The sequence below is a fragment of the Nothoprocta perdicaria genome, unplaced genomic scaffold (assembly GCF_003342845.1).
Source record: "Nothoprocta perdicaria isolate Ctin4 unplaced genomic scaffold, notPer1 scaffold_0, whole genome shotgun sequence".
Classification (NCBI taxonomy): Eukaryota; Metazoa; Chordata; class Aves; order Tinamiformes; family Tinamidae; genus Nothoprocta; species Nothoprocta perdicaria.
The window spans coordinates 1,755,118-1,777,593 of record NW_020454092.1 but is presented as its reverse complement, the minus strand read 5'-3'; the positions used below and the strand labels follow the sequence as shown (position 1 = coordinate 1,777,593).

At 41.6% G+C, this 22,476-nt stretch overlaps 1 protein-coding gene across 1 annotated transcript in view; it reads right to left on the bottom strand.

The window, feature by feature from the left end:
* Window positions 1–1,096: 1,096 nt before the first annotated feature.
* ABCB11 (ATP binding cassette subfamily B member 11) overlaps window positions 1,097–22,476 on the bottom strand; it is a 34,977-nt gene continuing 13,597 nt past the window's right edge. The window contains exons 10-29 of the mRNA XM_026048167.1: window positions 22,051–22,175; window positions 20,968–21,142; window positions 19,360–19,473; window positions 17,562–17,672; window positions 17,301–17,426; window positions 15,839–16,042; window positions 14,984–15,154; window positions 13,393–13,594; window positions 12,564–12,642; window positions 11,495–11,630; window positions 10,030–10,194; window positions 8,453–8,557; window positions 8,198–8,359; window positions 7,331–7,534; window positions 6,099–6,340; window positions 5,859–6,015; window positions 4,729–4,926; window positions 3,844–4,050; window positions 2,642–2,788; window positions 1,097–1,972 (exon numbers count right to left, since the gene is read on the bottom strand). Of these exons, the coding sequence (XP_025903952.1) occupies window positions 1,772–1,972; window positions 2,642–2,788; window positions 3,844–4,050; window positions 4,729–4,926; window positions 5,859–6,015; window positions 6,099–6,340; window positions 7,331–7,534; window positions 8,198–8,359; window positions 8,453–8,557; window positions 10,030–10,194; window positions 11,495–11,630; window positions 12,564–12,642; window positions 13,393–13,594; window positions 14,984–15,154; window positions 15,839–16,042; window positions 17,301–17,426; window positions 17,562–17,672; window positions 19,360–19,473; window positions 20,968–21,142; window positions 22,051–22,175 (3,231 nt within the window). The 3' untranslated portion in view covers window positions 1,097–1,771. The remainder of the gene's footprint in view (window positions 1,973–2,641; window positions 2,789–3,843; window positions 4,051–4,728; window positions 4,927–5,858; window positions 6,016–6,098; window positions 6,341–7,330; window positions 7,535–8,197; window positions 8,360–8,452; window positions 8,558–10,029; window positions 10,195–11,494; window positions 11,631–12,563; window positions 12,643–13,392; window positions 13,595–14,983; window positions 15,155–15,838; window positions 16,043–17,300; window positions 17,427–17,561; window positions 17,673–19,359; window positions 19,474–20,967; window positions 21,143–22,050; window positions 22,176–22,476) is intronic.

Sequence of the window (22,476 nt, the reverse complement as noted above, 5' to 3'; positions counted from 1 at the left end):
AAAAAAAAAAAAATGGCATAGCACCCATAATAAATGTGTCTTATTAAAGTGTGCTTTTTCCTTATATCCCTAAATATAAGTTAATTGTAAAATATAATTGTATCATATGCCTGTTTAAAAAAAAAATCACTGATGTTTTTCAATATATATTTATTGCTTGTTCATCATTTTTATTCCATAGCAAAGTTGCTTTTCTTCATTACCTGACCTGTTATTGTACCACTGTTCCCAGGAGGTAGTTTTGGAAAAAAAAAGGTGGGGGAAAATGGAGTTCAGGTGATACAATCCTGTATATAGACTCTAGGTCGCTTTTTCTTTTAAGCTGTATCTCCCATTCAAAAATTAAAGCTTTTGTCAATAGGTTATTGACTGTTAATAGTTTCCATCCTAAATCATCCAAACTAGCTCTTGTTGTGAAATGTAGAAAAGGCTGAAATATTAAAACAAAAGGCCAACAATACAGCTTCCTTCTTCATTTTCAGTGAATGATTACAGAGTTCTTGATTAAAAAAGTGCTTTTTAATATCAGTTGTATGCTTTCATTAGGTTCTAGTGAAGGTATTCTAATAATGGGGTTGCACAAAAAAATGTGGTTTTTGTTGGTTTTGAATTAAAGAGGAAAAAAAAAAAGCAACATCCAACAAGCTGCAGATTGCAGGATGCTGTGGATGCTCTTCCAGGTAATACTGTGTAGTCTAAGTCACAAATTGAATCCTGAAACTGTAATTTTAGGTTATCTGGCTATCATCTGCTTTGTCTCCAAGATACCAGGCCCTGCAAACAGTGCCCAGTAGCGCAGTGTGGCGACGAGCACAGCCTCGAGCGACAAGTTACAGGGAGCAGCTTCAGCCAGGGCCAGGTGCTTCCTGACACTGTCAGCAGTGAGTTGTTGCCTCGTTAGCAACTGCACCTAATGTAAACAGCTAGTCATGGCCATCCTTAGTTCTTATCCTACCTTTGCAGAATATTTATGCTCTTTTAAAGGATATCTATCAGTCTTGCCTCCGCCCAAATGAAAACAGGATATTATCCATCACCCTTTCAATAGAAGAGATTAAAATAACAGTGAGGATGAACTGTAAGAGTTTACATTGATTGAAATAAAGCATTTATTCATATTCCAACATATCTGACAGCTTTGAGAAAAGTGATGAGTGTGCGGAAAAGGAGTCTTACCAGCTTCTGTTCCTCTTGACTGCTTTCGTCACTACAGTGAAGTTGCCTTTTCCATAAATACGCAATGGTTTTGGCACCGGGTGCTGCTACATCAAGCTCTGGGCTTCACAGGGTGTAGCGCAGGTGACCCAGGAGGCGCTGGGAGTGGGAAGGGGGAGATGTGCAGCCACACGAGTGGCAGCTGTCTGCAAGCCACAGCATCAGGAGATGGTGGCTCCCTTCCTAGCATCATGTTCACACAGCTCACCTGGAGAGCTGCCACCTGCCACCAGAGCAGAGCAGAGTCCTCCCTGATGGCTACATGGCAGGACCTTGCAGTCTGAGTGCAAGTGGTGGCCACTCCCCCCGCTCTCCAGAGAGCTCTCCTACTTCCAGGCTTGTTTTCCCTTAGCAGTGGGCTACCTACGCATAGGTCCCTGCACGTGCCCTGCTGGGCGCTGCTTGCTCCAGAAAGGCTACATACGTTTAGGTACCACCAGCCTCAGAATGTTGTAGAGAACTTTTACTTTATAGTGCAATGGGGAACCGTACACATACCTACCACAGCGTATCTGTTTAGGGGAAAACAGTAACTCAAAGTTAGTGTTGCAGTAATTCAGCTAATTGGGGCTCCAGTGGTAACAAGCTTGTAATAAGCTCCTTCCTTGGCCATCAGTTCCTCGTGAGTGCCCTGTTCCGTGATGATGCCTTGTGACATGACGGCGATGATGCTGGAGTTCTGGATCGTGGACAGGCGGTGGGCGATGACGATGCAGGTTCGTCCTTCCCTGGCCTTGTCCAGTGCTGCCTGCACCGTCTAAAGGCAACATAGAAAGGAGCCCTGAAAAATGAGTGCATTGGGGACACGAGCGTGCGACTCGGCGGCGGAAATCGGATTGATTCAGCCTAATCAACTACATCATGCAGTACTTTTAAAAAGTGACTATGAGGCCAAATCAAACCTCATGTTAGTGGCCCTTCATTATTATTTTTATTTGCAGGGTCATAAGCTTATTCTAACACTCATACAAGGAAAGGACAGATAAATACAGTGGTAGAATTTACAGCATTTACAGAAAATACTGTAGGAGCTTTTGGCCCTTCACTGCTCTTTTACTGCAGCTTTCTTCAGACTTTAGAAAAATTGTTGGGTTCTTGGTGCAGGGAAGCTGCAGCTGTGAACCATTCCTCCAGGCAGCTTTCGAACCCACAGCATGCGCGCACAAGACCTAACACGTGCTGCCGTCCCCAAACCTTACCCAACACGTGCCTTGGCAGGCAAAGAGCAGCTGGAGTTGGCTACTGTATTTACAGCTCTGCTTCCTGGATTTTTCATAGAGATTCTTGCTGTTATGGTTCCAAATTAAGAATGTGGAATAATGTTCGTAAGGCTATGGCTGTCAAGGGTACAGTGTCTACAGCACAGACAAGGACACTGAAAGTCACTGTATGAACACACCCGTGTTTCTTTTCACTGCATATTTACCTTTTCACTTTCTGTGTCTAAGGCAGAGGTAGCTTCATCCAGTAATAAGATTTTAGGATCTCGTATGATGGCCCTCGCTATAGCAATGCGCTGCTTCTGCCCGCGGGACAGCTGGGAGCCCTGAGCCCCAACGTTAGTTTCATATTGCTGAAAAACACACAGAATCACAGAATATTCAAGGTTGGAAGGGACCTCTAGAGATCATCTAGTCCAAGCTTCCCACTCAAGCAGGCACACCTAGAGCATGTGGCACAGGGTGGCATCCAGGCGGGTTTGGAAGACCTCCAGAGTAGGAGACTCTACAACCTCCCTGGGCAGCCTGTTCCAGTGCTCTGTCACCCTAACAGTAAAGAAGTTCCTCCTCACCTGCAGACAGAACTTCCTGTGCTTCAGCTTGTGGCCATTACCCCTCGTCCTATCACTGGCCACCAGTGAGAACAGCCTGTCCCCTTCCTCCCTGCATTCTCCCTTCCTGAACTTATACATATTAATCAGATCGCCTCTCAGTTAAAAAAAAATTAAAAAAAAAAAAATCTCATTTAGATGTGAACAGATGGGGAGACAAAGTGAAGGAACGAGGCGGAGAGAGACAGAGGTCTGACTATGGTTGTGGCCTCCCAAAAGGAAGGCAAACACCCATGTTAGTGGGGCTGTTTTGAACCATGACATTAAGGGCCACGTGACATGGGCGCCCAGGCAGCACGATGGTGGGCCTGCAAGAAACAGCTCATAGTAAAATGAATGCTAATTTGTCTGCGGCAGAAGTAGATTGGGGGAAGAGGCTGAAAGCAGCTGAGGAATTATATGGACAAGTGTTCTGTTTGGGCACCTAAACTGTATTTATACATTTTATGTTTATTTTTATGATTTAAATGTATTTAAGCATCTTGCCTCAGTCACCAGGCCTACCTGCCACAGCCGCAAACAGGATTTGTATCTCCTGCCTCAGTGTCCTGCTCTAACCACTGAGCTGGCCAGCCTTTCCTGGCCATTGCTTCGAAAGAGCTTTCCTTTTTGTCTACTTCAGAGTCCTCAGTGGGCCCAGTTTTGTAACTATTTGCCTACTGTGTAAAACTTCCCCCCCCTCACCCCCGCAACCACCACCAGCCCCCTGACCCCAAACCTTGCCAGTCCCGCGATGCCCGTGGCTCCCCCGGGCTCGCCACACGGTGCCGGGGCCCCGGCGCGGCGCGGGCGCTCACCTGCGGCAGCGACATGACGAAGTCGTGCAGCTGGGCCTTGCGGGCCGCCGCCACCACCGCCTCCAGCGACAGCTCGCGGGCGGCGCTGCCGTATTTAATGTTATCAGCAATGCTGCAGTCAAACAACACGGGCTCCTGGGACACTACTCCGATTTTTGATCTAAGAAATTCAACATTTACTTTCTTGGTGTCGTGTCCATCTATTAACTACCAGAAAAGAAAAGAGAACTTGAAACATCATTCTAGAGCAACAGCTTCCAAACACAAATAATTCACAGCAAAACTAAGTGATCCCTACAGTTTTAAACATGGCCTTATGACCAAAATGCAAACAAGGTTGATCTAATTTACATTTGCCTCCCTCGTGCATGGCAAAGGATTTTTTTTTTTTTTTCCTGTGTGCATCTCCGATCCAGAGAGACACTAAATCATTTGCTTAACCTGAAGGGCTACTGAACTATTTAACTGCTTCAATACAGACACATGCTTTGCTGGATTCCTGGCTTAGTAATTGCCACATATTTTTTTTTTTCCTAAAGAAAAAGAGCTCAGACTAGTTAAGTATTTCTGTGGGGAAAAGATACAAAAGCTGTTTAAGCTCCCAGTAATGGAGTTTTTAGAAGATGCCACTAGCCAAGTTCAGCCTGCAAGGAAACTACAAGCCAAAACTCTTTATTTAGGGATGTGACAGCCTCCCTGTGGCAAGGAGGGCGCTGCGCCCCGCGCGGTGCCACAGCTGAGGCCCAGCAGTTGTTCTCCCCGCGCCCGAATGCGGCGGCGCCAACACGGGCAGAGCTGCCAGCGGGATGCAGGGCAGTCGCGGCCGCGCCGGCTGCACGGCCCAGCACCCAGAGGAGCCCCCGACCCCGCGGCCCCTTTGCTCACCACGGCTCCATGCTCGGGGTCGTAGAAGCGCTCCAGAAGCTGCACGCTGGTGCTCTTGCCGCAGCCGCTGCTGCCAACCAGCGCCAGAGTCTGCCCGGGCTTCACGGCCACCGAGAGGCCTCTCAGCACCTGGGTGTCCGGCCGGGAAGGGTATGTGAATTTACAGTTAAGGAACTCGATGCTTCCCTTGAAATCATCCTGGTGAAAGAATGAGAGGGAAGCTACAGTGAGATCGAAACTGATTTGGGAAGTACAAAGCAACAACTCCTCAAATTTCATTCTTGCCTCTGTTGTTTAAAATGTGACATCAGTGACCACGAAACCAGCGCAGAAAGAGAGATTCAAGAACCCATGGGCAGGGCTCTCCTAGAGGGGAAGCCATTAGTCATAATAACACTGTTGCTCAACTGATACTGCATTGGCAGGAAATGGGACTATCTTGGAACCTATTTTTGTTAACACACACTCCACGTAAGCCCAAATTCGATGATGGTGCAAAGACATTCATATGCAAAAGGTTTTTTGATTAAAAAAGAAGACCAATTTTTCAACATGGGAAATAAGACAACATGTGAATTCAGATCAATTTTCTAATTTTCAAGAAATTATTTTTTAAAATTGTTTCAGAAAATCCTGAGAGGGAATTGACATTTTTTATTTTCATGGTTCGAAGCAAAATATTTAATGTATTTAATTTGTAGAAATATTTCAAGAATTCCTTTAATTTTGAAAAAGTTTAAAGAAAAAAGTTATCTGAATTTTATTGTTTTGATTTGTCAATTCAAAATTGAGAATTTTTATTTTTGTCCGACTCAGATGATTTTCCTCTTGAACACCTTCAACTTTATGATGTTGAACTGAAAAATAGCCCTCATCATAAACCAGTTCTGATCAGACTTATTTGAAAACTTTAGAACAGAAAGAAAAAGTAGTATGTGACTGCATGAGTCATGCAAGTTGGACCTAGTCCCATTTCGAGGAGTGTTGTGCTGAGAAATTCCTACTAGCTGCACTTTACATTGCTGGCTAGTACAGAGCTCGCTGCTGTCAAAGAGCAAAGAAGTTGTCACTGCGAGTTCAGGGCAGCGCTGAGCTGAATGACACCCCTTATTACTCATCTCCACACTCACCCATTTTTCTCCTTTATCGCTGTAAACACTGATCTTAGGAATCCGATCAATCAACTGAAAAAACCGCGCAGCCGACGTTTTGGCTTTGGCATAGTTGGGCGTATAGGAAGACGCTCTGCCCAAGGCCGTTCCACTGGTCACAATGGCGGAGATGACCCTGCGGGAAAGCGGCACCGTTTGTCCCGGGAGGCGCCGGGAGCCGCGCGCTGCCGGGAGCCGCCTCCCGCTCCGCGCGCTCACCTGAACACGAAGCTGTAGTGCAGGCCCTCGTCGGCCACCAGAAACCCTCCGTATCGGTAAGAGACCGAGTTGGCTATGAACACGATGCACTGCGCAAAGCCGTAGCACAGCCCGTACACGTGGGCTTTTTTGATTGCAGCTCTGTAGGGCATTTCCAGGTGCTTCTCATAATTGTCAACAAACATCTTCTCCTTCCCTATGCCAGCTACAGTCCTGATGTTAGTGAGGGCTTCGCTGGAGATCTGGAAATAAAAATAAAATTAAAAAAAAAAAAGTAAAATCTCCCAATTTGTGCTCCCTTCCACAATGCACAGCTCTTGCACGTGTGCACGGCACTCATGCCGCACATCATCATTTCAGATACGGATTGTTCCAGATGTCAGCCAAGCTAAAGAGGAGCTTTACTGCAAGCAACATCTGCTACATCCACAATAGCAAAATTCTGTTTGTTTCCTAGAGCAAGCTGCTGCAAACACACTCAGGAGACCAAGTTCTCTCACGTGTAACTTAGGTGTCCACAGTGTGAATAAGTGGCACTTGATTTTGTGCATCCTCCTCATTACAGCACAATGCTGTCCTAAAACATACTCAAATATTTCCAAGATTCACTTCTCAGTAGCAACAATCTCTAGCTGAATGGAAGAATAGATCATGTAATTTTGACAAATGCTACTTTTTTAAAACAAAATTGTCTAGGACACTTATTTCTTCCTTGTCTCTCTCCACAGAAATCTATTCTCAAGCCCTCAGAGAAGCGGCACAAATTGATAGGAAAGCTGCTAAGCTATTGGACTTACTGAAGAAACAATTCTCCCTATTCTCTCTAAATTCAACACACACAATGAAATTCAATTCATTACGCAGCAGCAAAATCTGAAGTGTAATGATTTCTGAGTGAGCAGCTGTCCCTGCTCTCTGAGCACATCAGAATCACCAGGAACCACCAAATGGGTGTTCAACAAAACCAACAGCAAGGAAACCAAGTGGTCGGGAAGATCTGTGTGGAGCAGGTAGGTCTAGTCCATTTTGAAAAGCAGGTTACACTCCAAGCTGTGAGTATTTTTACAGGAGGGAATTCCCAGTGATGTTCTGATCGCTTTGCAAGCTGAAATATTACAATTTATTTGCAAAATTTTGCCAGTTCTATTCCATTTGAATTACTGATGGTTCCAAAGTCCAGACATCCAGCTCCATGTGGGTGTGAATATAAATTAGCTTTTAAACAATGTTACCTGTCCAGTAGCTTCCAGAGCCTTCTTGTCCTGAGCAGCAAATCCTGTCAGCTTTTTGGCCTGCACAGCCCCAGATAATGCCAAAAATGGTAGGAAACACATGATAACTAAACTCAGTTTCCAGCTGAAGTAGAAAGCAATGATGACGGCCACTCCAATGTTGGTGAAGGAGTTGACAATCATTCCTATCTGAGATCCAGTTGCCTTCAAAGAAGACAAAGAAGAAATAATTGATTTGTACTCCAGTAGTAACTTCAATATCTTAAAAAAATCTTCCTATAAACATTATGAAAACTCTAAATATCACTAAAATAATACAAGGCACCAGTGGCTGCAGGCAGCACTAGAATTTAGTCCGTTTAGATACCTTGTTTCCCTTTAACCGCACCAAGAGAAGGAATGCAACTCTCAGGTACTGTTTTGCCCCACCAAACTTCCTAAGGAGATGTGAGGAAAACTCTTCCTAACGACACTAACAAAGAGAATCTAACTGTTTAAATAAATTCTCTTGCTTCCTGGAGGAATTCCTTCTGGATGCTTTGTTTAGCCCATATATTTATCTATCTTGACTTAAAGAATAAACAGAAACCTTTTGCATCTTAACTATTAACACAGTAAAGTCTCAGCCATACTAAAATCAGTAAGAAACCTCAGGAAGAACTGGTGAATTAAAGTCACTGTCTTTTAGGAATACATTTTAACTACTATCCTTGATATCATCTTTACGGTCAGCCATTCACCCTTCCCTCATGTACACTACTCTTTGTAACAAATTTGCAGTCATTTTGGGGGACAATGTGCCAAAATAGGCCTTCAATCAGTGCTAATAACAAAGTAGTTATTCTCTCTTATTATATCCTGTCTTACCCCTTGGACCTGTGATGCATCTGTTGCAAGTCTTGTAGTCAAAGCACCAGGGCTGTTTCTCTGGTCATCAAACCAACCAATCTCTTGCCCTAGCATAGCCTGGAAGCCAATTTTCCTCAGCCGTCTCGTAAGCAGCTCACCAGACTTGGCAAAAGTGTATGCCTGCATAAGAATCAATGCTGTTTTCATTCAGCAGGGTACACATACAGTAAAAGAGATGACAAACAATACTTATCTACATCAGACTGCTATTACCTGTGCAAATTGTGTCAGAAACGATATAAGCCCAACTAAGACAAAGAGCAAGCAGACACCATTGATCTGTCTTCTTTGTTCCTCTTCATCAAGAATGGAAAAGGTCTTTGAAAAAAAATGGGGGGCACAGTATTAGATTCATGTAAAGGAGGGAAACAGAACTTACAAAATAGCTCAATATCTGCAACGGGATGTGACAGAATTTCGTTCCATGCCCTTAACTTGTAGGTGCCATTTCCAGGAATTTACCGACTCCGAAGTTCCTCAGATAGCGGCAGCTTCCCGGGAGTGCGATTCACAGCAGCTGCCATGGCACAAGGGGCACGGGAATGCAGCCCCGGGACGTTCCTCATATGGCGCCAACCAGAGCTGTTTTAACTGCCTCCAGCAGCTTGAAGGCTTCAAGTGGAAGCCCCTGGCCTCTGCTGCAGAGTGTGGCAGGAGCTATTCCCTTCCTGCAGGGTACTTAGGAAGCAGCATCATTAGTGCTTAAAGTGGAGTCCTCCCCTGCTTCTCCCAGTCTTCATGGAATTCTCCTTTTATCTCTCACTTGTATCTGGTATTTGCCCGCATCTGGCAGCGTTACTGGCTGCTAAAGAAATCGAAGTCCAAATCAAAGCAGCCGCCTCCTGTAGCCGCTGCCGCCAGCCCCAGCGCCTGGAGGCAGGTCGGCAAACCCACTGGAAACAGCTAAACCTCCCTTACTACCCACACGTGTCACCTACAGCTCATACCTGCACTTCTCTATTATCTTTAAGGTATAGTTAAAAATAACCTAAGCATTTGACCTTTACTTAGAACAAAACCATTCAAAATTCCTTAAGGTAAAACATCTGACAATAGAGGGCATACGTTGAATTTCCATTACATCTGCTATATAAAAAAAATTTACAAATATAAACGTGAAAGGTCAACCCAAGTTACTGACAGGTCTAAGTTATTAATACATTAAGGTTACTGAGAGGAATTAGAGCATGAATTTGAGAAAAGAGAAATAGCTACTCTCTACTAGGAATGCTACTTCCAGGTTTCTTTCAGCTTTGTACATCAGTACCCAGGCAACAAAATAATACATCCTGCAAAGCCCAAAAAGTTAATATAGAAATAACTTTTAGCATATCAAGCTCTGGTCTACTCCAGGCCTATGATCCTTATCAGTGGTTAAGCATATGGATTTGCAGACTAATCTTCATTTAAAGAAAAAGACCCATATGTTTTGATGCAAATCTCTTATTTTAATTCATCATAACAAGTCATTTGTATGCTCTCTGCACAGTTGGAGTGATCCCATACATTAATGGAACTCAGCATTTGGTTGTACTCCAAACAACCAAAGGTTGTGGAGTCTTCTTCTCTGGAGATATATTCAAAACCTACCTGGAAAAGATCCTGTGCGACGTGGCCTAGGCCTTAAGTAAGGGGGTTGGACTTGACTTCCAACCTCAATCATTTTTGTCATGCTGTGATTTATTATAAAAGGTTAAAAGACTTGTGCAAAACATAATCTGCCTGACAGGATCCTTTGCTCCCCTTTGCTTAAGAACCAAAATACCCTTTAAAATATTAGCATAACATACCCCAAGAATCTGACTGAACAACAAAGCATAGAGTGGACTGACTGCTCCATTGACGGCCGCTCCCAGAGATCCAAGCACCAGGTATGGCCATTCTGAGGCGTTGTATTTCAAAATCCTGGCAAACGGTACAGGCTTCACATCATCTTCAGCCACAGCAACAGACTCCTAAAAAATAGGTTACATTTATAGGGTGGGGAGTGGGGAAGCATTCTGGATGATGTTTTCCCTTTGTCCCTGAGGCAAAATGAGCACAGGTGGTCCATTAAACGGTTACCTCCAGTAACAAAAGAGCTATTCTGGCTTTATATAAGAACAAACCATGATGTGTCTTGCCTGCTGACTTGAACTCTTTTTTAGGGAGTCACAACAGTGTTCGAAAAAACATCATCTATCATCCCTGGAGAAAAAGGGAAGTATAGTTCACACAGTACTACTGATTCCAGATGAACAAGTTAATTATAAGACTTTCCTTCACCTGCTTAAGACTTTCACCTATTGAAACCCAAGCTGCTTTCTGCTTCTTGCTACTCCCAGATGAGGTGCAATGCAATCTCCACCAGCAAAATTTTACTCTCAGTAAGTGCAGAGTATTCATCATCAAATTATAGCTTTGTCTGCAGTTTGATTTTGTGCAGAATTTTTGTAACACACAGTGTGCTGAGCCCTGTTCATCTCCCTCAGCTCATATAGCTGGAAATGCCCAGTCAAGAAATACTCTGTGTACAACTATCTGCTGGAAATGGATAAAGGGATACAAACATTTTGCTTTTTCTTTTGTTTCTGAGATAGTGTCATAGTGACAGCCCTAAAGCCTCTATTCCCGTAATAGGCTTAGTAGGAGCAAGAGCAGTGACTTCTGACAGCCACTTTCTGCACTGAGTTATCTATAGATCTGCAAATTCGTGCAGAAAGCTTCACAAAGGCTTTAAAAATCATTTCACTGAGCATATTCCTAAAGAATTGGTCCTGTTCTGCATCATTTTAAGGCCTGCTGTCTTTGTCTCCTATATTGCTTGGCCACACCAGGCACTGACACAAAGTTTGTAAAGTCAGGGAAAGGACTCTGGCTCAGGTTGCAGTGATGTTCTCTGCACTTTCACAATGATTTTGAGAGAATGAAATGAATTTACTCTTTACTGAACAAGAACAATCTAATTTCTATCACTCAGTGGCTATTGCATTTCATAAAGTGAACATCTTCATCTACGACATATATTGATCTATCAAGAGCTCATACTTTGCTGGAAACTTTATATGGGTAAGTATTATAGCCATAAAGATGCAGCCCAGAGTTTATACAGAGGGTAAAACTTAAAAGCTGTGAGTCTGTACAGAAAAAGATCAATCCAAGAAGACATGCCAGCACCTTCTGTAACAGAAGCACTTATCTACAGAGTTTCAGTACCAAGTAATATAAAAGATTTCCTGTTTGTTTACAATTTAATAATAACCTATTGCACCTGACCTTTTTTGCTGGTCCATCATCTTCTCCATAGGAAGACATAAGATACACGGACTCTGAGTGGTCTCCTGCAATGGCTAAGCGAGTGTCAGGGACCAGGCTGGCGAGCTGCGACCTGGAGCGCTGCCGAAGGGAGGCTCTGAGGGAGAGAGGGCAGAGGAACAGTCTGTTCTCCACAGGTCGGAAACACAGCGCTTGCTTTCGAGGCAGGCGCAGCTTTAATGTCACATGGAATCAGGGTTAACTGAGCCACAGGAAACCCACTTTTTCTTTCTTTTGCCATCTCCTCTCACCTTCTCAAGAAGAAAATATCCCACAATAAAAACTCAGATATTTTCTGATTTTCATAATCATACTCCACCCCCAACACTCAGATGTTGCTTATTTGTACCCTGCCATGTTTACTTGTTGAGCAAATTCATGGTGTATCCTACACACAGGCTTAACCGTGCATGCTTATAAGATACCGAGTCAATTGACCATTATCACTACAGAGTGGTTAGTGCAGTAAAACAGGATGCTGAAGCAGTTCTCCTGTGCCCCCAAAGTACAATATGATAAACTCGGAGCAACATATTCACTCACATGACTAAGATGAGCAGAGATGTCTTGCTACAAGACAGACTGGCCTGTAAAATGCTTTATCTTTCTAGAAGTTCAAGTCATAATAAAAACATCCTTGTACATTGGAATTGATTTCATAAGTAACTCAAGAGCAAATAATTTTTTAAGTGCCTAGAGAAAAAGTGTATGAGTTGATATACGTATACGGCTATATGTTATATTAGATGGCTATATGGAATATTAAAAATGGAACATAAATGCAGTAGAGCAGAACTGGAGGGAAGATCTTGTGCCTAGAAAGGGAGTAGAATTCAGAGCATCACTGTTTACCCACAAATCTTCAATCAGTAGTTTATCATCCAAAATATTCCTTTCCAAGGGGGCTGTTCTAAGTAAATGCTTGCAGCCATTTGACTCTCTCTACCACATTGTAGAAAGCAGTACGTAATTACTATAATAAATTGAGATTTGTTTCTTGTTTCATTTCGTTTTCATTTTTAAAACTTACCGCAAGCTGGCCCGATAGCTTCCTCTGCTAAATGACTGGACTTTCTCAAGATTTGGCTCAAGTATATTATTTTCTGATGCTGTAAAATATAGCACATAAAGCTCTTCAGTTTGTGTTAAAATTGAATACAACCTAAGTCCCTTGTTGATTTGCAAGAAAATGAAGTGTCTCCAAGTCACAGCTGGAATACTTTCAGAAAGCAAGGGACATAACACAAACTTGTTGCTCTACCTACACATTCCCCAGGTTTTATACTAGTTGCATTTGACATGCTCGAGTTAGGCAAACTGAATATTAACCCAAGTACTATCTGATCTGGGCTGTGACTGCTGAAGCTGTTTATTTTAGCAATTGTCCTTTTAAGATAACCACACCCAAGCTATGACGCTTCACGGATCTACACAAGTCATCTTATTAAGTTTCTATTTCCAGAAGTTTGGATTCAAATCTGCCTCTAGCAAAACAAACAAGGTGGTTTCAGCATACTCTAATTTTTCTGCAGTTCTAATGCAGCAGATAGATTGTCAGCACTAAGCAGAGACACAAAATGCCTGGGGAATGCAGGTCTGGATTCAAGTGCTAGGGCAGAGATATATGAAGAAGGTCATTCAGTGCACAGGCACTAAAAACACTTTAGCCAGAGCTATTAGTGTGTTACTTTTAAGGATGCTAACATTTAGCCTTTCAAGGGGAAAAACAGGGAGGTAGGGGAGCGAGGGGTAGGGTATGGAAAGGGAGAAAAATTACTCCTAAAAAAAAAAAAAAAAAAAAAAAACTTTAAATTCCATGGAATTTTATGTAATTTTACGAAAGAGGACAAGACACTCACTTTGCACCGGTGCTGCAGCAAGTGCCTTGTCTCCTTTGCTCTGCAAGGTCACCAGCATGAAATATACGCCTTTCCTCTGCAGGAGCTCCTCGTGAGTTCCTTTCTCCACAGCCCTTCCGTGCTCAAACCCAACGATAACATCAGCTGCTTTGATGGTGGACAGGCGGTGAGCGATGGAGATGGTTGTGCGGCCCAAGCGAACCTGCAGGAACAGCAGCCACGCTGCCAGGACGGCCCACAGAACTGCTTGGAACCAGCACCACAAAACTTGACCTCTGCTCATACCCACAGGGGTCCTGCCAGTGGTTTCAGCAGACTTTGAATTATCTCCATCCATAGCTCGTATTGTCCATGTATTAAAGAGGGAAATATTTTGAGCTCTTTTGCTAGTGCCCTACGTTGTCCAGAAGGGAGATCGTTCCAGGATGGGAGCTGTGAAACTGCACTAATGTAGCACGAAAACGTGTTTTAACTTGCACTGTGCTAATTTGTGCTAATCTCAGACTAGTTCTTTCCACCTTGATGAACAGATGGAGAAAACGCGCAACTGCCTGAACCTGTGTTCACAGACACAACTACAGAACCACACGTCAAGAACTGAAGCTTATTTGCAGCGTTTTCCTCTGCCCTTTGCAGACAACTGCAAAGTTACGGAATGGTCACTTTATGGTATGGTATTAATTCTCTGAGATCAGTGAAGAAAAGCTGTTTCTGAAAGTAGCTCATGTGTTCTGAATTCACTACCTACACAATTCACTGCCTACACAAGTCATTCTTGGATTCATGGAATTTATTCAGAAAAAAAGAAAAAAACAGATTACAGATGACACCTCTGTACAGCTTGTGGATTCCTCAAAGTTCTGACTTTGTTATTGTCTATGTGAACAGTTACCAATGACATTCATTGCCAGGGATAGCATTCATTTTACCAAAATTTATACAAGACATTAATTCAGGCTAAGCTTCCTTTATATTAAGTCTATTTATCTAAAATAGGTACTTTTGGTCTGCCTTTTTTTTGTTTATATTTGCTGTAGCATTAGATGAACCCTACCTGGGACTCTCTCAATTGCATTGACCCGATCTCTGCTGGTTAAAAACCAGGCTTAGCATAGCTGTACTGGGTGGTAGGCATCTACCTTGCTCTTATTCACTTTTAATCAGACAAATTCTACAAGTGATATGGAAAAGTTTCCTTCTCATCATGGACAGCATTGTCAAAATCTTGACAGTCTTGAGCATTTTATTACCTATTTATGCCAATCCCCTCCTCCCAAGGGGCTTTGCTGTGGGACTCAGAACACATGGACCAGACCACAGTTCATCCAGAACCAGAGGGAGGGCAGCAAGTACCCAGAGATGAGCACCATCTCTGAAGAAAGTGAATTTTAGATTCTTGTTAATGAACTAATAAGAAAGAAGTATTGCCAGACAATACCAAGGTCTTTTTTTTTTTTTTTTTTTTTGAATATAAGACAGTTATTAAGAAAAGCTTTTCAATGCTTTGTTACAATTTGGCAGAATGTTCTACACAGTACCTTAAAAGTATTTCTACTCTTTTAAATGTAGTTTATGCGATAATACAGCAAACCTTATGAAGTGCTTCCTGAACAGTAGCTTCACTTTCATTATCAAGTGCTGAGGTAGCCATATCCAGGAGCAGGATTTTCGGGTTTCGCACAAGAGCTCGGGCAATAGCTATCCTCTGCTTCTGACCTCCACTCATCTGGCCTCCACCCTCTCCAACATGAGTGTCAAATTGCTGGGTGAGGGGAAAAAAAGAAAATGAAACACATAACAAAGGAGTCAATCAAGCATCTTGTGAAGTCACTGCTAATATGTCTCTCAGATTGGTACTAGCAGTGGGCTTAACAAAATTACCAGTTTTGAAAGGCACTGTTATTGCTCCAGATGTCTAAGCTGATGAAACAACCTCCTTCCTAATCAATATTGTTTTGCCTGAGACGGAATGCTGTAGGGCTGATCAAAGCCCTTACAGGAGGAATCAGGGAATAATTACTTCACATAACTAACTGACACATCTCATACAAGGAGATGAGATTATGAGATTCAGCAAAGACTGTTCAAAAACACATGCTGGCTGATGAGAGTCCTGGGCTCTTAATTGCTGTTGACCTACACAGAAACAGATCTAAGTAGCATGAAAAAGACATTTTCGTTTTAAAATCATGCTGATTATTTCCATGTTATTAAATGTTGTATGTATAACCCTTGAGCAACTAATTCCCCTTGGCTCATGTTTTATTAAGTTTCAAGTTGGTGAAATATATGTAGCAAGACCTTAATAACTCTTGTTGAAGGAAAGGTTGCTAACTACTGTCAATTTTAATCTTTTGCTCTCCCATCTGAGCTCAGGCAGCTGTAAGGGGAGAGGGACAGAGCAATTCTCTCTTTTTGCATCAACATTTTCAGAAGTGCAGCATACCTGCGGCAAGTCCATGATAAAGTTGTAAGCATTGGCCTCCTTAGCTGCTTTCACTATTTCTTCCATGGTAGCCTCATCCCGACCATAGCGAATATTTTCTGCAATTGTGGTAGCAAACAGAACTGGCTCCTGCTCAACAACACCGATCTGGGAGCGCAGCCACTGGATATTAAGGGAACGAATGTCGTGACCATCCAGGGTGATCTAGCGAGGCAATTAAAGTAAGGACAAAACAAAACAATAATTAAAAAATGTAGGCAATATTCTCTTCCCTGGGTCAGAGATGAAGCACAATGGAAATAAACAGCTCTTTTTGCTTGGCCTCACAAATAAATCTGGGCAGAAAATGGCCATCACACTAGGTTTTTTTTGTAAAGGACATGTGTTTTCCACTTGTAAAACTAAATTAACAGTTCCATGGAGAGCTGGGTAGAAGAATTATATGTCTTCTATGATCTGCTGGCAGGTCATATGATTTACTTCTATGATCTACTTCTCAAGACAGGGGTTTATTTTTTATCTTCCCTCAGAGGGAGAGATTTCTGTTCCCCAGTCAGATGTAGTCACAAAGCCCCAAACTACCTCAGTGTCTCATTTACTCATCCTCATCTGTTAGCTGTGAAAAACGATAATTCTGACCCAATTTATTCTTTTTTTTTTTTCTAGTGGCAGTAAAAAAGTTAAGAAAAGGAAAGTCTTAATTATAAAATGAACAGGCAAACAAAAATTCATGGAATTTTTCCTCTTGAACATGAAAAAAGAAAGGTTGCTGTGAGCTATGCATATATATTTTTCTATATATTTTCTAACATTCAAGACTAGGAAGCATTTTTAGATCTGGAAGACAGTTATTTAGGAATATTGAAACTTCAGTCTTTTGCCATGAGAACAAAAAAAAAATCATACAAGATGCACTATAAGTAAATTCTGCATACATGAGTTTTGTTAAACACATAAATATGTGTTTAACACTAAATTGGTTGTCTCTCTTTTACTTTTAAATATAGGTTATCATGCATGTGATTTGGACAAAATAGGAAAACTAAAATGAGAGGAAAATGTTAATGTAACTCATATTCATAGTCAAATGATTAGGCATATACTGTAGCAGAATTACGTGTGATAATGATTAAATGTTCAATACTGTATTTCTTAGAATTCAACACAGGTTATCACACCTGAATTATTGTATGGATAGGTATTATTTTTACTCAGGTTTAGCACTGCATTTTAATTTCTTCCTTATATTTTTTCTCTTTCACATAATAATTCTTTTTAAAACTATTCAGCATCCCCCTGAAATAGACAAATTAAGGATATTTTACTCTTTTCTTTTTTCGTTCTAAGAGAGAGGAAAAAAAAAAAACTAAAAAAACCTCTTCCTTTCTGCCTTGGAGAAGAAAGAATGTTGCCCTTCCCAGCTCATAAGAGCAGAGAAACCTCCCTGGACTGGGAAACTCACCATGCCGTCACTGGGATCATAGAATCGCTGGATGAGCTGTGTTGCTGTACTTTTTCCAGCTCCACTAGCTCCAACAAAAGCTGTTGTCTCCCCTGCTTTAATAACCATGTTAAGGTTTTCCAAAATCTGGATTAAAAAACAAGACACCATTAAAAACAACCTACAAACCAAAGAGAATCTATCCATTCTAATTCCCCATAACTGGTGGCAAAACCAGCATATTGTAACTGCTTATAAGAGGGATGATGAATAATTAATTACCTTCACATCTGGTCTGGAGGGGTAATAAAATGTTACATTATGAAATTCAATTTCTCCATGCACTTTGTCCAGCTTGTAGCCATCTTCTGACATGCAGTCAATAGTGGGTTTCTAGGGTAGAATGTAGCGTGTTATTTAATTTAACAGCCAACACTTCTGCAGTAGATAAATGTCCCCAATATTTAACAATATAACCCAAAATGCAACAAGGCTCCACTGGCGCAAGCAGAATCTGCTTCAGGACTAGTAGGCAAGAAACATTAAACTAGGGCTAAAGTGGCAGGTAAAAGTGCCCCAGCAGAACTAGGGGACGAAAGCAACCGCTTCTCCTCGTTGGCCTCCTGCGCTGGCCGCAGCCGTTTTGCTCGTCTTTGCTGGGACAGAACGAGTGCACGCAGGAGGCACTCGCAGTAAGTTTTTTTATCCAGTTTCTCAGGACTAAGATGGTGCTACTTTGCTCAGGTAAATGTCCTCTCACATCACTGAACAACCAATTTTTTGCTGAAAATGTGCATGCTTATTCATTTCTTTGCATTTAAAGCATCCATCGTTACGCTGCCACTCCTAAGTGCTTGGATCCTGATTTTAAGCTATTCCATCAAGTGCCTTGGCCCTTGCTTGCTTTTGGCCAGGACCTGGGTATTGTTAACTGTTATACGCGAGTGCAGAAAAAAAAGGAACCTGAGGAATCCCAAAGAAATCAGATTTTTCTAAGGACAGATTTATGATGGACTTTGCTGAAGATATTAATTGTGGAATGCAGAGAATTAATTAAAACTATGGTGACATAGTGATAATGGCTACAGCAATAACTGAAATATACACGATTTTTTATGTAGCCTAACAAATAGAGGGAAGGGAAGATATAAAAGGAAATATACACAATGGAAACGTGTGTGTTCTAAGATGTTAAGAATAGCTAAAAGACTGGCTATTCCTTAGGATTATATTTTAATTAAGTTCAGATATCAAGCTATGAAGAAACAAGATTTCACTAATCCCGCAAATGGGAATCTGAGTATGGTCATAAGTTTAGTGCCACACAAAATCGGTATCAGGGTTAAGCTGTGCTTTTACTATCCAGTCACAAATTTACAAACGTGTCAGTATTGAAACTTCTTTACACAGCACCTAGCACAATAAAGACTATCAATGACCAGGGATTACTAAACACTGCTAGGAAATTTATAGTACTTTTTCCAATGACTCAATATACACAAATACACCAAACACATGAAAAAATGCCAGCAACTTCCAGACCTTTCACATACAACCTCATTTCATGTATTTATCTCTCCTAAAACTGTTGTAAAGAATACTCATGAATGCTGTGGAAACACCACTTATGTTCATTTGTCTCATTTCACACTCAAGGCAGCTTTGGGCCAGGTGACAGAGCAGCTTTGACAACTAATGTCAATGGAGCCAAATCTTTGGACACCATTGGGAGGCCTGGAGGTAGCTCCAATGCTGGAACCTTGGCTACAAGCTCTTCCTGCACGCGTGTTGGCCTTGCACGGGCAAGCCCTGATCAGTAACTGGAGAGCAACACGGAGAAAGGGGAGAAAGAAACAGTAGGAGTGGTAAGAAAACAAACAAACAAACAAAAAACAGACTGCTTGGAAAATCTGTTTAACATGCTGCACTCATGTACCTAGACTTTTCATGGTACAGTTAATTCTGCTTTAATTCCTCTCATTTTGTTTTCATTTGTATTGTGGATAAAACTATTCCTGCCTACAGGCTGTTTAATGAATTTTTACTACCAGGTGACAGAGCTTACGAAGTCTTTACTTACTTTATCTATTGTCTCAAAGATGTTTGTTGCAGCTCCACGGCCAGTGGCAAAGGCTTCCAGGCAGGGAGACACTTGGCCAAGATTTAAAGCTCCTACTAAAATGCCAAAGAAAACCTGTCAAAATAGTAAAATAAATTAAGAAAACCTAATAGCACATTTTTATTAGTTTTATCACAGAGCTCCAAAATCATAAATTCTTACTCAGCTTTACCACAGACTACAAGTCCCAAAGCAAGCAGGTTACATGCATGTCAGATTCTGTCATGAGCAGGAGCAGAACAGGTCCTGCATCTTTGATTGGAAGAAAAAGGGAAGTTAACTTGTATTTTATCTCAACTCAGTATGGCTCGTGTACAGCTGGCTTTCTGAGACTGAAAAGAAAATATTTACATGTTTTGTATCTATAAACCACCACGGCCCAAACTCACCGGGAGTGTACAATGGAAAATATGAAAGATGAACTTTGAGAGAGAAAGGGGAGCACAAGAAACACTCTCTGTTGATAGCTAAAATTTTTCAGCTGTAGGGTAGCTCCCCACAGCTTGCTGTTTGTCATTTTAAATCTCTGAACTAGAGTTTAGGTAAGGCCTAAACTCTAGTTTATTTTTCAGGGCACTGAAAAGGCTCCATTTATTTTTCAGGGCACTGTGCTAAGCACAGTTGCAGATTTCTTGGGAGGGCCACTCTCCTTGAGCCACATGGCTCAATTTTACAATGTCCTCAAAGCAGTTTAGCAAGCCCCATCAGCAGGATGTTCTGCTCTCCATCACTGCCGTGAGGGCTAGGAGCTGGCAGGGTGCACAAGGAATGGAGAATGTTAAGAAACAGACGTTTCAACAAAACACCAGGGCTTACTAAGCTTCCGGAAAAAAATATTCAAGGTCTGAACTAGGGCCTGCCAATCAGACAGTTTTGGCTTAGAGGGAAGAATAACAAATATCCACAGATTTTGTCTCTAGTACATTTAGGTAATCAGTGTCTAAAGCATCTACTGTGCTAGTAGTGGATGCCTAGGAGTGCTCTGCAGGTTAGTATGTGTTTTTTGTTTCCTTGTTTTCTGTATAAACTGCAGGCAATATGGGTTTTGACTAGCATGTATCAAAACCATTTAAATGTTTTTTTGTCAGCTGGAGAGCTGGAAATTTGCAACAGAAAATGGTAATTCAAGAGGACTGAAACTATTTATATGAGAGAGGTTAGATTTGCATAAAAACTTTCTTTGTGAATGTTCTTCTTTACCAGAGTGATATTTTTCATCACAGATAAAGCTCTTTAGAAGAGTCAATACTCTAGAAACAACAGGCAGACTCAGGAGATGAGAAGATCTCCGACAGAAGTATAGCAGACACACAAATGCAAGTGTAGTGCCACCATAGGTGGCATTTGAAATCTTTAAAATGAACATGCTGCTTTTTTTTCTTATCCAGTTGAATCATATACTTTTATGCACATACTGAGCAATGACCTTAAAGACAAAAAAAGAAAACAAAACACTATACAGGGCTCATTCCCATTGAGCAGCGGATACCAGAACACTACAAATACATGTTCTAGAAATAACTCTTTCAAAGACAGTCCAAAAAATTTTGATCATACTAAAATAGGTACCTGTAGAAGAGTGCCAGGTGAATACTCCTCTTCTTCAAGGACAAGTTTAGATCCATACCAAAAAGCTAATGCATAACACAGGAAAATTACAAGCCACATGTAACCAGTGAATAATCCCATTATTATCCCTTTTCGAATTCCCCAGTGCTGAGCAAATACCAGGTTCTTATCGTATCTGTAGAAAAAGCGAAAAATAAAAGTGGATGAAAATAATTTGACACAAAAATCGTATAAACAGAGACCAAAATGAGATTGACCACGCTGCAGTGAATTGATGGTCAGTCCACATGAGGTCTACTTCATTTTATGTCCTACTATAATAAGCACAAGGAATACTATCCTTGCTACAGAAATCTGAATAAGGGACTGGGAACCTTAGTGGTGTGGCACAAGATCTGGCAATTCGGTTAAAGCCTCAGAGAAGGTCCTACAACCATCCTATGATTTAAATAAATGTAAGCTATTTATTTATTTACTTATTTTCTTTGAAGTACTTCTAATGCTCATTTATGATTACTAAGTCCTGCTACTTAAACTAGTGGCAATTTATGTACAAAAACAAACTAAAAGGAAACTTTGCTTTCCCAATCCAATCAGTTTACTTCCTTTACCCTCTTTTTTACATCATGCAAATATTCCTATTTAAGACAAAATTCCAGAGTGGGCACAATAAATGGAGGTAGTCAGAAGACCTATGAGACTCTGGAACTAGTTCTTACTTAGCTTGAAATTACCCAGACTTTTCAGATGTGCTGCAAAAGTGATTTGTGAGAAAGTGGTTAAAGGAAAGTTAAACAATATGTTCCTATAAAGATGAATGTTTTGGAGATAGTATTTATGATGTTTTAATAGAGAGATTGACAGAGTTCCATAACTGTTTTTGCATATTTAATGTTATAGGAAAACTAAGTTTTTGTGGTAAATATGTATACTCAAAATACTCAAAGCTGAAGGACGGTCAGCCTTTCAGAACTAAGTCACTCCTTCAGAGACACTAATTGTCAGGATACTGAAGCATATGACAGCATTAAGGCGCTACATAAGAAAGAAACTAGAGACTTTTAAAAATTTCTTTGAACAAACCTTTCAACTTCTTTCTTTTCCCCGCCGAAAGCAGCCACTGTTCTGATGGATGAGAGTACTTCATCAGCCACAGCCCCAGCTTTTGCATAAGCCTTTAATTCTCGGCCTGTCAGTTTTGCCACAGCCTACAAAACCATAAGAATTGTTGGTTACACCTATAGGTGTAGAGAAGGATGGTGGTCAGCACTACTGACTGTCACCCAGTGCAACCTCCTCTGCAGGAGTTCACCCCCCTTCTCTGAGGGGCTTTCATTATGCACCCTGCCTCTCAGCAACTTCAGGTGGAGGGCACTGCCTTTCAGGGTGAAGGGCAGGTTCAGCAGCTTAAGCCCTTGGCCACTGCGGCAGGGCCCAGGTGTAAGAGGGACTTCCCTCTTCTGGCAGAAGAGAAATGCAACTGAGGAAGGGGGAACATGTTGCCCACCA